Genomic DNA, 17661 nt, shown 5'->3' on the forward strand with positions numbered 1-17661 from the left:
GGTAAAACCCTGCAATTGGTGTAATCCTGGGCTCAAAGTGTATGATGTTTTATTTGACTTACTTTTGATCGAAGACTATAAACAGGTTCTTCACTAAGTATTCACACCCCTTGACTTATTCCACATTTTGTTGTGTTACAGACTGAATTCAAAATGGATTAAAATATGTATTTTTAAATCCCACCCATCTACAAACTATACCCCGTATTGACAAAGTGAAATCATCATTTTTTTTAGAAATGATTGAAAATGAAATACAGAAATATCTCATTTACGTAAGTATTCACACCCCACGAGTCACAACATGTTTGAATCCACATCGGTAGCGATTACAACGGTGAGTCTTTCTGGGTAAATCTGTAAGAGCTTTACACACCTGGATTGGACCAAATGTACACTCACTGTGATTGTTGATCATTGCTAGTCAGCCATTTTCAAGTCTTGCCGTAGCTTTTTAAAGCCATTTTAAATGTAGGATGTTGCACAACAAAATGTGGAAAACATCAAGAGGTGTAAGTACTTTCTGAAAGCCACTGTAGGGATGATTTTTGATTGGACAGCAGACCCCTGTTGCCATGGTTACAGCCCGTAGACTCTTCTGTCATTTATTATTTGGTTTCAGATTGCTTCCTGATTTAATTGGTCGCTGACCTTTTCTCTCTAGTCTGTGATTGGCCACTCACCCTCTGTGATTGTTCACTCACACTCTCTCTTCACTGTGATTGGCAGGTTGTAACCAGGGGCCTGGTAGGTGTTGTTGCCACTGAGACCGAGTGTGTGTCGCCACGGTGTTGCGTCGTTGCCATGGGGAAACAGAACAGCAAGCTACGGCCAGAGATGCTTCAGGACCTGAGAGAGAACACGGAGTTCTCTGACCACGAACTACAGGAGTGGTACAAGGTCACTACACAGTACACACACACACACACACACACACACACACACACACACACACACACAGATAACTTGTTGCTATCCCGGATGGCAGTTGTTTTGCAAACTTCAACCCAACTTTGCTATTTTGTGATTCTGTTGCCGTTTATTTTTTTCTCTAAATGTATCTGCTATCATTTCATACAAACGACAAGAACGTTTGAACATCAGATGGGCAGCTACTTACCTCAATTCCGGCTTCAAGTTCACCCTGGACGCTTTCTGGAATTCCCAACCCAATTTTCGAGCTACCAAAGAGGGACAGCTGGTGAGATTGAGCTGAAGGGAGAACCGGCCACCTCTTCTCTCCATTCTATTGGCTAATGTACAGCCACTTGATAATAAAATGGATAATCTCTGATCCAGCGGGACTCTCGAAACTGTAATATTCTCTGCTTTTCTGAAACATGGCTCTCGGATAAGACACCCAGTGGCTATAAGACACCCCCCGTGGCTATAAGATACCCCCCGTGGCTATAAGATACTCCCCCCCCCCCCCCGTGGCTATAAGATACCCCCCGTGGCTATAAGATACCCCCCCGTGGCTAGAAGATACCCCCCGTGGCTATAAGATACACCCCCCCCCCCTTGGCTATAAGATACCCCCGTGGCTATAAGACACCCCCCCGTGGCTATAAGATACCCCCCCCCGTGGCTATAAGATACTCCCCCCCCCCCCCCCCCATGGCTATAAGATACCCCCCCCCCCCCGTGGCTATAAGATACCCCCCCCCATGGCTATAAGATACACCCCCGTGGCTATAAGATACCGACAGGATAGTGGAGTCGGAAGTAGAGGGGGGGAGGGCTTTGCTTCTTCATCAACAACAACTGGTGTGCTGACTCGAGCGCGGTAGAAGTGTGTTCACCCGCCTTGGAGTAGCTGATGATCAAATGCCTTTTCAGTAAAGGACTTTTCAGCTGTTATTGTGACTGCTGTATACGTTCCATCTCAGGACAAGACAAATAACAAGCTGGCATTCATCAAACTGTACGAGGCTATAACACGTCTCCCTCGCCATTAGGGGGTGATACAATCCATGACCACTGTCATTCTACCATGAAGCATGCATACGAGGCCTTCCCTCTCTCGTCTGCCATTCGGCAAATCAGATCATGACTCTGTACGCCTGCTTCCTGTTTGCAAGCAGAAGCTCAAATAGGAAGTACCCGTGACTCGCTCCGTTGAGAAATGGTCTCCAGAACCAGAGGTTATGCTACCCCTCCTGTTCACCCACGACTCCAACTCCATCATCATGTTTGCTGAAGATACAACAGTGGTAGGCCTGGTAACCGTTGACGATGAGTCAACCAACAGTTTAGGAGGTCAGTGACCTGACAGTGTGGTGCCAGAACAGCAATCTCTCCCTCATCGTCTGTAAGACCAAGGAGATGATCGTGGACTAGAGGAAATGGGGGGAGGGATGAGCACTCTACATCGACGGGGCTGCAGTGGAGCGGATCGAGAGCTTCAAGTTCCTCGGTGTCCAAATCACTAAATATTTAAAAATTGTTCACGGTTGTGAAGAATGCGTGTTGGTTTGGCATGTGCCCTCAAATCCTCAAACTTCTACAGCTGTACCATTGAGAGCATCTCGGCTGGCTGCGTCACTGCTTGGTACAGCAATACCACGGATAGACCAGCACGTCACTGGGACTGAGCTCCTTGCCATGGGGCTACAGAGGGCGGTGCGGATAGACCAGCGCATCACTGGGACTGGCTCCTTGCCATCGGGCTACAGAGGGTAGTGCGGCTAGCCCAGTACTTTTTTAAAATGTACTTTATCTTTATTTAACTAAGCAAGTCAGTTAAGAACAAATTCTTATTTTAGAATGACGGCCTAGTGCCTTGTTCAGGGGCATTCGATCTTGCAATCTTTCGGTTACTAGTCCAATGCTCTAACCACTAGGCTACGCTGCCTCCTCTATACTGTAATACCAGGAAAGAGAGTATTGACGTCCAACCTCAGAGACCCCTTGGCGTCTATAAATCACATCGTGTCTGTGATATTTAACCTCCCTCAGCCTCGTATGGCAGATAAAGTAGAGCTGAGACGATAAACTGACCTGACCGGCCACTTATAGCTGATATTACCATAAATAACCTACAGGGTCCTTCTAGAGAAATGTGAAGTTTGAAATTAAATATGTCTGCTAATATGGATGATTGTTGATGGGACAATTAATAACTACAACATTAGTAAATGTAGTAGTAGTAGTAGTAGTAGTAGTAGCAGTAACAGTAGTAGTAGTAGTAGTAGTAGTAACAGTAGTAGCAGTAGTAGTAACAGTAATAGTAACAGTAGTATTAGTATCAGTAACAGTAGTATTAATAACAGTAGTAGTAGTAGTAGTAACAGTAGTAGCAGTAGTAGTAACAGCAATATTAATAACAGTAGTAGTAGTAGCAGTAACAGTAGTAACAGTAGTAGCCCCTGAACAAGGCAGTTACCCACTGTTCCTAGACCGTCATTGTAAATAAGAATTTGTTCTTAACTGATTTACCTAGTTAAATAAAGGTTAAATAAAAATCTATAAAAACAGTAGTGGTGGTGGTAGCACTAGTGTTAAATGCAGTAGCTGGCAAAGGTTGGCTTCTTTGAAGAATCTTTGTTTAACTCTTTTTTTGGGTTACTACATGATTCCATAAGTGTTATTTCATAGTGTTGATGTCTTCACTATTATTCTACAATGTATAAAATTATGAAAAATCCTTAAATTAATTGGTGTGTCCAAACTTTTGACTGGTACTGTATATGCATGCGGAAACGTATACTGTACACACACACACACACACACACACGCACACACGCACGCACGCACACACACACATACACACACACACACACACACACTGTTGATGAGGCAGTGCATCGGTCAACTGTCACCTCATGCTGAGATTTGGACCAGAAATGTTCTCACGGTGGAAGAAGTATCATGGGGCACTGAGCAACATAACAGCAAGCATATGGTGCTGTCCCCTGTCTGTCTCCTTCCTCTTCCCTCCTCCTAGATTAACAGGCTGGGTGTGTCCCCTGTCTGTCTCCTTCCTCTTCCCTCCTCCTGGATTAACAGGCTGAGTGTGTCCCCTGTCTGTCTCCTCCTGGATTAACAGGCTGGGTGGGTCCCCTGTCTGTCTCCTTCCTCTTCCCTCCTCCTAGATTAACAGGCTGGGTGTGTCCCCTGTCTGTCTCCTCCTGGATTAACAGGCTGGGTGGGTCCCCTGTCTGTCTCCTTCCTCTTCCCTCCTCCTAGATTAACAGGCTGGGTGTGTCCCCTGTCTGTCTCCTTCCTCTTCCCCCCTCCTGAATTAACAGGCCGGTGTTTGTCCCCTGTCTGTCTCCTTCCTCTTCCCTCCTCCTGGATTAATAGGCTGGGGATGTCGTCTATCTGTCTCCTTCCTCTTCCCTCCTCCTGGATTAACAGGCTGGGTGTGTCCCCTGTCTGTCTCCTTCCTCTTCCCTCCTCCTGCATTAACAGGCTGGGGATGTCGTCTATCTGTCTCCTTCCTCTTCCCTCCTCCTGGATTAACAGGCTGGGTGTGTCCCCTGTCTGTCTCATTCCTCTTCCATCCTCCTGGATTAACAGGCTGTGTGTGTCCCCTGTCTGTCTCATTCCTCTTCCATCCTCCTGGATTAACAGGCTGGGTGTGTCCCCTGTCTGCCTCCTCCTGGATTAACAGGCTGGGTGTGTCCCCTGTCTGTCTCCTTCCTCTTCCTTTCTCCTCGATTAACAGGCTGGGTGTGTCCCCTGTCTGTCTCCTCCTAGATTAACAGGCTGGGTGTGTCTCCTGTCTGTCTCCTTCCTCCTCCATCCTCCTGGATTAACAGGCTATGTGTGTCCACTGTCTATCTCCTTACTCTTCCATCCTCCTGGATTAACAGGCTGGGTGTGTCCCCTGTCTGTCTCCTCCTAGATTAACAGGCTGGGTGTGTCTCCTGTCTGTCTCCTTCCTCCTCCATCCTCCTGGATTAACAGGCTATGTGTGTCCCCTGTCTATCTCCTTACTCTTCCATCCTCCTGGATTAACAGGCTGGGTGTGTCGTCTATCTGTCTCCTTCCTCTTCCCTCCGCCTGGATTAACAGGCTGGGGATGTCATCTATCTGGCTCCTTCCTCTTCCCTCCGCCTGGATTAACAGGCCGGGTGTGTCTCCTGTCTGTCTCCTTCCTCTTCCCTCCTCCTAGATTAACAGGTTGGGTGTGTCGTCTATCTGTCTCCTTCCTCTTTCCTCCTCCTGGATTAACAGGCTGGGTGTGTCTCCTGTCTGTCTCCTTCCTCTTCCCTCCTCCTGGATTATCTGGCTGGCTGTGTATCCTGTCTGTCTCCTTCCTCTTCCATCCTCCTGGATTAACAGTTTGGGTGTGTCCCCTGTCTGTCTCCTCCTGGATTAACAGGCTGGGTGTGTCCCCTGTCTGTCTCCTGCTGGATTAACAGGCTGGGTGTGTCCCCTGTCTGTCTCCTTCCTCTTCCATCCTCCTGGATTAATAGGCTGGGTGTGTCCCCTGTCTGTTTCCTTCCTCTTCCCGTCTCCTGGATTAACAGGTTGGGTGTGTCGTCTATCTGTCTCTTTCCTCTTCCCCCCTCCTGGATTAACAGGTTGGGTGTGTCCCCTGTCTGTCTCCTCCTGGATTAACAGGTTGGGTGTGTGCCCTGTCTGTCTCCTCCTGGATTAACAGGTTGGGTGTGTCCCCTGTCTGTCTCCTCCTGGATTAACAGGCTGGGTGTGTCCCCTGTCTGTCTCCTTCCTCTTCCATCCTCCTGGATTAACAGGCTGGGTGTGTCCCCTGTCTGTCTCCTCCTAGATTAACAGGCTGGGTGTGTCCCCTGTCCGTCTCCTTCCTCTTCCCTCCTCCTAGATTAACAGGCTGGGTGTGCATCCCAAATATCACCCTATACAGTATGTTCTGGTCCCTTTTGGCATTGGTCAAAAGTAGTACACTATATATGGATAGGGTGCAGCCTGAGACTGCTATGTCCAGCTGCAGTAGATCATCACTGTGGTGTTTTAACACCGTTGTAATGTTGTCATAGATTCATGTTGGGACATAAAAGTCTCTGCGTTAGCCATTAAACCTCTCTCCTAGGGTTAATACTCGCTGCTGGTGTTGACAGTGGATCTACACAACTTTAGTATGAAATGACATAATTCCCGGGATTATATTTTGACATAGTTATGGTTGAGTGTGTTATTATTTTTTTTTTAAATAGGTTTGTGAATCTCTGTGTCCCTGTGTCGCCTGGGGGTGGTGTAATATATATTTTGTCGTATTGTCACATACATTTTCCCAGAAGACCGTAATGAATGTATTTTGTGTGACATCACTGGGTTTGATCTAAAGCTCATGATCTATTAGCTGTGATTGGTTTGGACCCAGAGGTTTAACATAGCATGTCATTTCCTTTAATGACTATTTTGGGTACATTATCAGTTATCAACATATTGCTTACCAGTAACAAGTACATTGTCATCCCCCGATTTCAATTTTTTCAATTTCAATTCAAGGGGCTTTATTGGCATGGGAAACATGTGTTAACATTGCCAAAGCAAGTGAAATAGATAATAAACAAAAGTGAAATAAACAATAAAAAATGTAAGGTAAACATTAAACTCATAAAAGTTCCAAAAGAATAAAGACATTTCAAATGTTATATTATATCTATATACAGTGTTGTAATGATATGCAAAAAGTTAAAGTACAAATGGGAAAATAAATAAACATAAATATGGGTTGTATTTACAATGGAGTTTGTTCTTCACTGGTTGCTCTTTTCTTGAGGAAACTAGTCACGAATCTTTCTGCTGTGATGGCACACTGTGGTATTTCACCCAATAGATATGGGAGTTTATCAAAATTGTGTGTGTAATCTAAGTGAAATATATGTCTCTAATATGGACAAACATTTGGCAGGAGGTTAGGAAGTGCAGATCAGTTTCCACCTCATTTTGTAGGCAGTGTGCTTTTGAGAGCCATGTCTGCCTACTTTCTCAATAGCAAGGCTATGCTCACTGAGTCTGTACATAGTCAAAGCTGTAATACATTTTTGTTCAGTCACAATGGTCAGGTATTCTGCCGCTGTGTACTCTCTGTTTAGTGCCAAATATAACATCCTCCGTCTCTCTCTCAGGCTAGAATAGGTCATTCTATGACATACCGTATATTTAATCTTGTTTCTTCCTCCACCCCTCCCCCCCCTAGGGATTCCTAAAGGACTGTCCCAGCGGCAACCTGAACGTGGAGGAGTTCAAGAAGATCTACGCCAACTTCTTCCCGTACGGAGATGCCTCCAAGTTCGCCGAGCACGTCTTCCGAACGTTTGACACCAACAACGACGGCACCATCGACTTCCGGGAGTTCATCATCGCGCTGAGTGTCACGTCACGGGGAAAGCTGGAGCAGAAACTGAAGTGGGCCTTCAGCATGTATGACCTGGATGGGAATGGGTACATCAGCCGTGATGAGATGCTGGAGATCGTACAGGTGAGACATGGGATTTGTAGTCCTGGTGGAGGTCGTACAGGTGAGATATCGGATTTGTCATCCTGATGGAAGTCATACAGGTGAGACATGAGATGTGTTGTCCTGACGGAGGTCATACAGGTGAGACATGAGATGTGTTGGCCTGACGGAGGTCATACAGGTGAGACATGAGATGTGTAGTCCTGACGGAGGTCATACAGGTGAGACATGGGATTTGTAGTCCTTGTGGAGGTTGTACAGGTGAGACGGTCCACTTCAGTTTCTGCTCCAGCTTGCCCAGCTTGTTATCTGTAGTCAATGCTTCTCATTCAAAAGTGGATGAAGACTTCCTCCTGGTTCCTCTCTAGGTGTCTTCCTAGGTTCCTGTCTTCTGCTGAGTTTTCCCTAGCCACTGTGCTTCTGCTACTGCATTGCTTGCTTTTTGGGGTTTCATGCTGGGTATCTGTAAAGCTCTTTGGGGTTTCATGCTGGGTTTCTGTAAAGCTCTTTGGGGTTTTATGCTGGGTATCTGTAAAGTACTGGGTGACAACTGCTGATGTAAAAAGGGATTCATAAAATAGATTTGAATTTGATTTCACTTGGCAAGTCAGTTAAGAACAGATTCTTATTAACAATGACGGCCTAGGAACAGTTAACTGCCTTGTTTTTACCTTGTCAGCTCAGGGATTCGATCTCTGCAACCTTTCGGTTACTGGCCCAAAGCTCTAACCACTAGGCTACCTGCCGCCCCTGAACAATTGGTGAACAGACACACCAGTTATGATGAGGGGAAGGAGAACCTACAGGAGAATAGACACACCAGTTGTGATGAGGGGGAGGAGATCCTACAGGAGAACAGACACAGCAGTTGTGATGAGGGGGAGGAGATCCTACAGGAGAAGAAGAGCGAACAGGGAGACGGTTTTTGTGTGAGCTGTATGTAGTTCAATGAAAGAATGTTGTTGTATTTTACAACCAAATTTTGAGGAAAACTGGTCATTGTTATCTTAACCTACTGTAACAGAGGCAAACTGGTCATTGCTTAGCCTACAATAGCAGAGGCCTACTGTAGTATAGTTCACTGTATCACAATTCCAGTGGGTCAGAAGTTTACATACAGTAAGTTGACTGTGCCTTTAAACACCTTTGAAAATTCCAGAAAATGATGTCATGGCTTTAGAAGCTTCTGATAGGCTAATTGACATCATTTGAGTCAATTGGAGGTGTACCTGTGGATGTATTTCAAGGCCTACCTTCAAACTCAGTACCTCTTTACTTGACATCATGGGAAAATCAAAAGAAATCAGCCAAAAAATGGTAGACCTCCACAAGTCTGGTTCATCCTTGGGAGCCATTGTTAAACACCTGAAGGTACCACGTTCATCTGTACAAACAATAGTATGCAAGTATAAACACCATGGGACCACGCAGCCGTCATACCGTTCAGGAAGGAGACGCGTTCTGTCTCCTAGAGATGAACGTACTTTGGTGCGAAAATTGCAAATCAATCTCAGAACAACAGCAAAGGACCTTGTGAAGATGCTGGAGGAAGCAGGTACAAAAGCATCTATGTCCACAGTAAAACGAGTCCAATATCAACATAACCTGAAAGGCCGCTCAGCAAGGAAGAAGCCGCTGCTCCAAAACCTCCATAAAAATGCCAGACTACGGTTTGCAACTGCACATGGGGACAAAGATCGTACTTTTTGGAGAGATGTCCTCTGGTCTGATGAAACAAAAATAGAACTGTTGGGCCATAATGACCATCATTATGTTTGAAGGAAAAGGGGGAGGCTTGCAAGCCGAAGAACTGCAGGAGGGACTGGTGCACCTCACAAAATCGATTGCATCATAAGGCAGGAAAATTATGTGGCTATATTGAAGGAACATCTCAAGACATCAGTTAGGAAGTTAAAACTTGGTCGCAAATGGGTCTTCCAAATGGACAATGACCCCAAGCATACTTCCAAAGTTGTTGCAAAATGGCTATAGAAAACTTGTGGGCAGAACTGAAAAAGCGAGTGCGAGCCTACAAACCTGACTCAGTTACATGAGCTCTGACAGGAGGAATGGCCCAAAATTCACCCAACATATTGTGGGAGCTTGTGGAAGGCTACCCGAAATGTTTGACCCACAATTTAAAGGCAACGCTACCGAATACTAATTGAGTGTATGCAAACTTCTGACCCAATGGGAATGTGATGAAAGAAATAAAAGCTGAAATAAATTCTTCTCTCTACTATTATTCTGACATTTCACATTCTTTAAAGTAAAGTGGTGATCCTAACTGACCTAAAACAGAATATTTACTGGGATTAAATGTCAGGAAATGGGAAATACCCATCAAACAGAATCTGGATCCTAAAGTCTTGTTACTCTGATTATCATTGAACATTTGAGATTTTGGGCGCCCCCCCCCCCAAAACAAAATAGACATTTTAAGTCATAAACCATGCCGTCGTCATCTGACGGATGATTTAAACAGGGAAACTTGCCAATATTTTAGATTTAGAACACAGTGGTGTTGTACCTCTTCTAATTCCAGTTTAAACGTTCAGTCTCAACGGATAACGGATCCTTAGATTGACAGACAGAGAATTCAGAATACCCCCCCCCCCCCCCCTAGTGGGGAGACTCAGGAACAACTAGGGTTACAAAGCTACTGGTATTTTACCAAAGTTACCTTAGTCTTCAGTAAATTTGGTAATTAACAGAAAATCTATGGCAATCTATCATTTTGGGAATTTAGACTTTAATAACTTTTAATATATAGTATTCATATATAGTATTCATATATAGTATTCATATATAGTATTCATATATAGTATTCGGGGCAGCAAGTAGCCTAGTGGTTAGAGCGTTGGGCCAGTAACCAGAAGTTGCTGGAACGAATCTGTTACGGTTTTCTGAAAGAGAGGAGGATCAAAACGCAAAATGCAGCGTGGTTATTTGGAAACATCTTTAATAAAGATGAAAAATACGAACAATTTACAAAAACAATAAACGTGAAAAACCTAAACAGCCCTATCTGGTACAAACAAACACAGAGACAGGAACAATCACCCACGAAACTCTCAAAGAATATGGCTGACTAAATATGGTTCCCCAATCAGAGACAACGATAAACACCTGCCTCTGATTGAGAACCACTCCAGACAACCATAGACTGTCCTAGACTACTATACTACACACAACCCCATAAATCTAATAAACCCCTAAACAAGACAAGACACAACACATAAATAACCCATGTCACACCATGGCCTGACCAAAATAATGAAGAAAACACAAAATACTAAGACCAGGGCGTGACAGAATCCCCGAGCTGACAAGGTAAAAATCTGTTATTCTACCTCTGATCAAGGCAGCTAATCCACTGTTCCCCGGTAGGCCGTCGTTGAAAATAAGAATTTGTTCTCAACTGTCTTTCCTAGTTAAATAAATAATTTATTTTATCGGTGTCCATGGTGTCATTGAGGTTTTAATAGATAGAACGGTTCAAGAGAAAATAGCCTAATGGATGAAAAAAAGCATTGAATCAACATTATTTCACATGAACTCTTTCACAACTGCAACCATTTTGACACTGAAACATTGACAACAAATACATATTGACACAAGCAAATAAAACACAAAATATTGAGGATATTTCACACTTAAACCCTCATATTAAACACTAATGGTATACACTAGGTTGATGGTTTATATTTAAGATAATGTTTTACAGCTTTGTCTTTCTATTTTATATAATACTTTTTATTATTTGATATATTTTACCTGTGATAAGACAAAAGGCCAGAGATGAATAAAGACTGTGATCAGCTGAAGTACCCAAAATGGCCACTAGATGTCTTTGAACTTTACCAACATTCTGGTAGTTTACTGGCACATTTAGAAAGTTTCCAGTAGTATACCCTTCCTTTGCAGGCATGTTGACAGTTTATATTTTAGCTGGCCAGTAAAGAGGTTAGATAGGAATGGCCGTTAATATTTGGTGTCAGTTATTACGTTATTCACCATGTTTAGCCGAAGGAGCGAGTAACAAGAGAGAAAGAGACAGACAGACAGACAGACAGACAGACAGACAGACACGGGTTCTGTATTGTTCTGAGAGCATGCACTGTGTGCTCCAGGATTAGTGAGTTAAATTTAACCCGGGTTTATCCCTCAGTGTGCAGAATACTGGGATTATCCCCTGGTTATGCTCTGTTGAATGAGAGAAGGAGAGACGGAGGGGAGGAGAGAGGGAGAGGAGGAGAGAGGGAGAGGAAGGAGAGACGGAGGGGAGGAAAGAGGGAGAGGAGGAGAGAGGGAGAGGAAGGAGAGACGGAGGGGAGGAGAGAGGGAGAGGAAGGAGAGACGGAGGGGAGGAGAGAGGGAGAGGAAGGAGAAAGGCAGAGGAGAGAAGAGCGAGAGGGAGGGAGGAGAGCGTGAGGAGAAGAGGATGAGATAAGAGAGGAGAGGGAGAGGTCACGCTATTATCACTAAGTGTTGGGTGATGGAGAGATATAGATGTGTGAGAGTTGGATGAGGGGTGATGAAGGGGGAGAAGATAGAGAGGGACAGATAACGACAGAGGAAGGAGGGAGCTACCCTGTAAACATTATTAGGAAATCCTTGTGAACTGAGTTGTGAAAATAATGAGTGTGTGATTGTGCGTCACAAAGGCTTGGCCTCTCTGTCGCTGCCACACTTCACTCTGGCATAGACAACAGGAAATGTCTCCCTAATCCATATCTCAACATCACATCTGGTCATTTTCCCAGCAACGGGTTATTGCAGGAAATCCGCAGTCAGATTTGAGAACATCCTTCAACTGAATGTAATAAATGTTGGACTTGAAAATACCTGGAAAGAACAACAATGGCCCTTAGCTGTGGCATTCATCTTTCAAGATTCTGTTATTTCAGTTTGCCACTTGTGATAGCATGCAATGTCCTTGTGGGATGAAAGAAACTAAACGAAACACTTATTCTAGAACGGTAATATGATGTTGCTTAAGGTGCTACACTTATGTGTTCACCCCCTTTGCTATGAAGCCCCTAAATAAGATCTGGTGCAAACAATTACCTTCAGAAGTCACATAATTAGTTAAATAAAGTCAACCTGTGTGCAATCTAAGTGTCACATGATCTCAGTATATATACATATATATATACACCTGTTCTGAAAGGCCCCAGAGTCTGCAACGCCACTAAACCTGGGGCACCACCAAGCAAGCGGCACCATGAAGACCAAGGAGCTCTCCTAACAGGTCAGGGACAAAGTTGTGGAGAAGGTACAGATCAGGGTAGGGTTATAAAAAGTATCCGAAACTTTGAACATCCCACGGAGAACCATTAAATCCATTATTAAAAAAATGGAAGGAATAGGGCACCATGACAAACCTGCCAAGAGAGGGCCGCCCACCAAAACTCACAGACCAGGCAAGGAGGGCATTCATCAGAGAGGCTACAAAGAGACCAACGTTAACCCTGAAGGAGCTGCAAAGCTCCACAGCGGAGATTGGAGTATCTGTCCATAGGACCACTTTAAGCCGTTCACTCCACAGAGCTGGGCTTTATGGAAGAGAGGCCAGAAAAAAAGCCATTGCTTAAAGAAAAAAATAAGCAAATACGTTTGGTGTTCACCAAAAGGCATGTGGGAGAAGATACTCTGGTCAGATGAGACTCAAATTAACTTTTTGGCCATCAAGGAAAACGCTATATATGGCGCAAACCCAACACCTCACATCACCCTGAAAACTCCATCCCCACAGTGAAGCATGGTGGTGGCAGCATCATGCTGTGGGTATGTTTTTCATCGTCAGGGAAACTGGGAAACTGGTCAGAATTTAAGGAATGATGGATGGCGCTAAATACAGGGAAATGCTTGAGGGAAACCTATTTCAGTCATTCAGAGATTTGAGACTGTGATGGAGGTTCACCTTCCAGCAGTACAAAGCATACTGCTAAAGCAACACTCGAGTGGTTTATGGGGAAACATTTAAATGTCTTGGAATGGCCTAGTCAAAGCCCAGACCTCAATCCAATTGAGAATCGGTGGCATGATTTAAAGATTGCTGTACACCAGCGGAACCCATCCAACTTGAAGGAGCTGGAGTAGTTTTGCCTTGAAGGATGTGCAAAAATCCCAGTGGCCAAGATGTGCCAAGCTTATAGAGACATTACAGCTGTGATTGCTGCAAAAGGTGTCTCTACAAAGTTTTTTTTGTCTTATTTCTTGTTTGTTTCACAATAAAAACATATTTTGCATCTTCAAAGTGATAGGCATGTTGTGTAAGTCAAATGATACAAATGGTTGTAAAAATTCCAGGTTGTAAGGCAACAAAATAGGAAAAATGCCAAGAGGGTGAATATTATTGACCAAATTAGTGGCGGGTGGCCACTTTGTTATTGTTTTAACTGCTGATTCCAGGTACAAAAACGCCTCCTAAAGGTGCCCAGTCATTCTGAATGGGGGCTAATGGCTGTCTCGTCAAAATGACACTACAGTGACCTGGAAATACGATTACGTTGCTAACGTAGGCAAATCATTTGTAGGAAAACAACTTTGCCATCATTTTTTAACCTTTATTTTATTTTACTTACTTTATTTTATGCAAGTCAACAAATTCTTATTTTCAATGACGGCCTAGGAACAGTGGGTTAACTGCCTTGTTCAAGGGCAGAACGACAGATTTGTACCTTGTCAGCTCGGGGATTTGAACTCTTCCGATTATTAGCCCAACACTCTAACCACTAGGCTACCCCTAAAGATCATTATGATGTTGTAAAATGTACTTTAGACAGTGGGCAATGTGATCATGTGGTCAAGAGCTAGCAAAGTTCATACAAAATAACTAGCAATGCTAAGGTTAGCTTGCAAAGTTCATAACAAATAGCTAGCAATGCTAACCTTAGCTAGCAAAGTTTATAAAATATAGCTAGCAATGCTAACGTTAGCTAGCAAAGTTCATAAAAAAATTGCGAGCAATGATACATTTAGTCCTCTCAACCTTGACAAAAGGTTGTCCTATTAATTATTTGCCTCCTTCTTTGAAAATCCATCCACATTAATGCACTTTAGAAGAAGTCTTCTGTAGCTCACATTAATAATGCACCAAGAAGAATACCCAGTAGTGCATCAGTCCTAAAACGAACGTTAAAAAAACAATATTGTGACGAAACGTGCAACCCATTATTAGTTATTAGTTATGCTTTTCTGTGTTTGCCTACGGAGCAGGGGAGGGCAACTACGTAGCTGAATCAGACTTGCAACCCATTATTAGTCATTAGTTATGCTACTACGTAGCTGAATCAGGCGTGCAACCCATTATTAGTTATTAGTTATGCTACTACGTAGCTGAATCAGGCGTGTTAGTGATGGGCTGGACCAAAACACTGCATGCACTGTAGCTCTTGCAGGAAAGGTTGCATCCCAAAATTGCACCATATTCCCTATTTAAGGCCCATTAGGGCTCTGGTCAAAAGTAGTGCACTATATAGGGAATAGGGCTCTGGTCTAAAGTAGTGCACTATACAGGGGATAGGGCTCTGGTCTAAAGTAGTGCACTATATAGGGAATAGGGCTCAGGTTTAAAGTTGTGCACTATATAGGGAGTAGGGCTCTGGTTTAAAGTTGTGCACAATATAGGGAATAGGGCTCTGGTCTAAAGTAGTGCACTATATAGGGAGTAGGGCTCTGGTTTAAAGTTGTGCACTATATAGGGAATAGAGCTCTGGTCTAAAATAGTGCACTATATAAGGAATAGGCCTCTGGTCTAAAGTAGTGCACTATATAGGGAATAGGGTGCCATTTGGGACACACAATGCTGCTCTCAGGGGGTCTTGTGATACGCAGATAGAGGACGGATGAGATCGATACAGAAAGCTTTGCTCTCTTCAGCCTACAGCAATGACTCAAGTGGATTTCCCACTCCATGTTATCTGTCACTCCCTCTTCCCATTAAACCATCCAACCCTATCTCTCTCTGTTGTCACTCCCTCTTCCCATTAAACCATCCAATCCTATCTCTCTCTGTTGTCACTCCCTCTTCCCATTAAACCATCCAATCCTATCTCTCTCTGTTGTGACTCCCTCTTCCCATTAAACCATCCAATCCAATCTCTCTCTGTTGTCACTCCCTCTTCCCATTAAACCATCCAATCCTATCTCTCTCTGTTGTCACTCCCTCTTCCCATTAAACCATCCAATCCTATCTCTCTCTGTTGTCACTCCCTCTTCCCATTAAACCATCCAATCCTATCTCTGCTCTTACTCTCTCAGGACATAATCTGGAGATAGATCTACTGTCTCTATTACATTATGACAGACCAGCTAGATCTACTGTCTCTATTATATTATGACAGACCAGCTAGATCTACTGTCTCTATTATATTATGACAGACCAGCTAGATCTACTGTCTTTATTATATTATGACAGACCAGATAGATCTACTGTCTCTATTACATTATGACAGACCAGCTAGATCTACTGTCTCTATTACATTATGACAGACCAGCTAGATCTACTGTCTCTATTATATTATGACAGACCAGCTAGATCTACTGTCTCTATTATATTATGACAGACCAGCTAGATCTACTGTCTCTATTATATTATGACAGACCAGCTAGATCTACTGTCTCTATTATATTATGACAGACCAGCTAGATCTACTGTCTTTATTATATTATGACAGACCAGATAGATCTACTGTCTCTATTACATTATGACAGACCAGCTAGATCTACTGTCTCTATTATATTATGACAGACCAGCTAGATCTACTGTCTCTATTATATTATGACAGACCAGCTAGATCTACTGTCTCTATTATATTATGACAGACCAGCTAGATCTACTGTCTCTATTATATTATGACAGACCAGCTAGATCTACTGTCTTTATTATATTATGACATACCAGCTAGATCTACTGTCTCTATTATATTATGACAGACCAGCTAGATCTACTGTCTCTATTATATTATGACAGACCAGCTAGATCTACTGTCTCTATTATATTATGACAGACCAGCTAGATCTACTGTCTCTATTATATTATGACAGACCAGCTAGATCTACTGTCTCTATTATATTATGACAGACCAGCTAGATCTACTGTCTCTATTATATTATGACAGACCAGCTAGATCTACTGTCTTTATTATATTATGACAGACCAGCTAGATCTACTGTCTCTATTATATTATGACAGACCAGCTAGATCTACTGTCTCTATTATATTATGACAGACCAGCTAGATCTACTGTCTCTATTATATTATGACAGACCAGCTAGATCTACTGTCTCTATTATATTATGACAGACCAGCTAGATCTACTGTCTCTATTATATTATGACAGACCAGCTAGATCTACTGTCTCTATTATATTATGACAGACCAGCTAGATCTACTGTCTCTATTATATTATGACAGACCAGCTAGATCTACTGTCTCTATTATATTATGACAGACCAGATAGATCTACTGTCTCTATTATATTATGACAGACCAGATAGATCTACTGTCTCTATTATATTATGACAGACCAGCTAGATCTACTGTCTCTATTATATTATGACAGACCAGATAGATCTACTGTCTCTATTACATTATGACAGACCAGATAGATCTACTGTCTCTATTATATTATGACAGACCAGCTAGATCTACTGTCTTTATTATATTATGACAGACCAACTAGATCTACTGTCTCTATTATATTATGACAGACCAGTTAGATCTACTGTCTCTACTATATTATGACAGAACAGGACATAATTTGGAGACCAAATGCAGATTCTCTCCTCAACAGGCAGTTCAAGAAATCCTACAGTTCTTTCTTTACATTCTCTCTCTCTCTCTCTCTCTCTGTCTCTCTCCCTCTCTCTGTCTCTCTCCCTCTCTCTCCCTCAGGCCATTTACAAAATGGTGTCGTCTGTGATGAAGATGCCGGAGGATGAGTCCACGCCGGAGAAGAGAACAGACAAGATCTTCAGACAGATGGACCTCAACAACGATGGTGAGAGAGAAGGAAAGGGAGGGAGGAGGGAAGGTAGGGAGAGACAAGGGAAGGGAAGGACAAATGAAGGGGGAGGATGGGTTCGGGTCACTGTCAGGTGATATAGTTCTGAGTGCGCCTGAACATTATTTGTATTTCAGTTCTTCCCATAGTGAACCTAATGTTTCTCTCTCACGCTCTCTCTATTCTTGTTCTCTTCTTCTTTCTCTTCTCTGTCCTCTTTTAATATTCCCCTCCCTGTATCTCTTTTCCTCTCTC

General features: G+C 43.3%; 1 protein-coding gene across 1 annotated transcript in view; it reads left to right on the plus strand.

Moving 5' to 3' along the window:
* Positions 1–17661, plus strand: part of LOC110489360 (hippocalcin-like protein 1) — a 64039-nt gene that overhangs the window by 44731 nt on the left and 1647 nt on the right. Inside the window, exons 2-4 of the mRNA XM_036970956.2 lie at positions 730–900; positions 7133–7414; positions 17298–17403. Coding sequence (XP_036826851.1) covers positions 805–900; positions 7133–7414; positions 17298–17403 — 484 coding nt within the window. The 5' untranslated portion in view covers positions 730–804. The remainder of the gene's footprint in view (positions 1–729; positions 901–7132; positions 7415–17297; positions 17404–17661) is intronic.

Source organism: Oncorhynchus mykiss, chromosome 30 (assembly GCF_057628025.1).
Source record: "Oncorhynchus mykiss isolate SJ-2025 chromosome 30, ASM5762802v1, whole genome shotgun sequence".
NCBI lineage: Eukaryota > Metazoa > Chordata > Actinopteri > Salmoniformes > Salmonidae > Oncorhynchus > Oncorhynchus mykiss.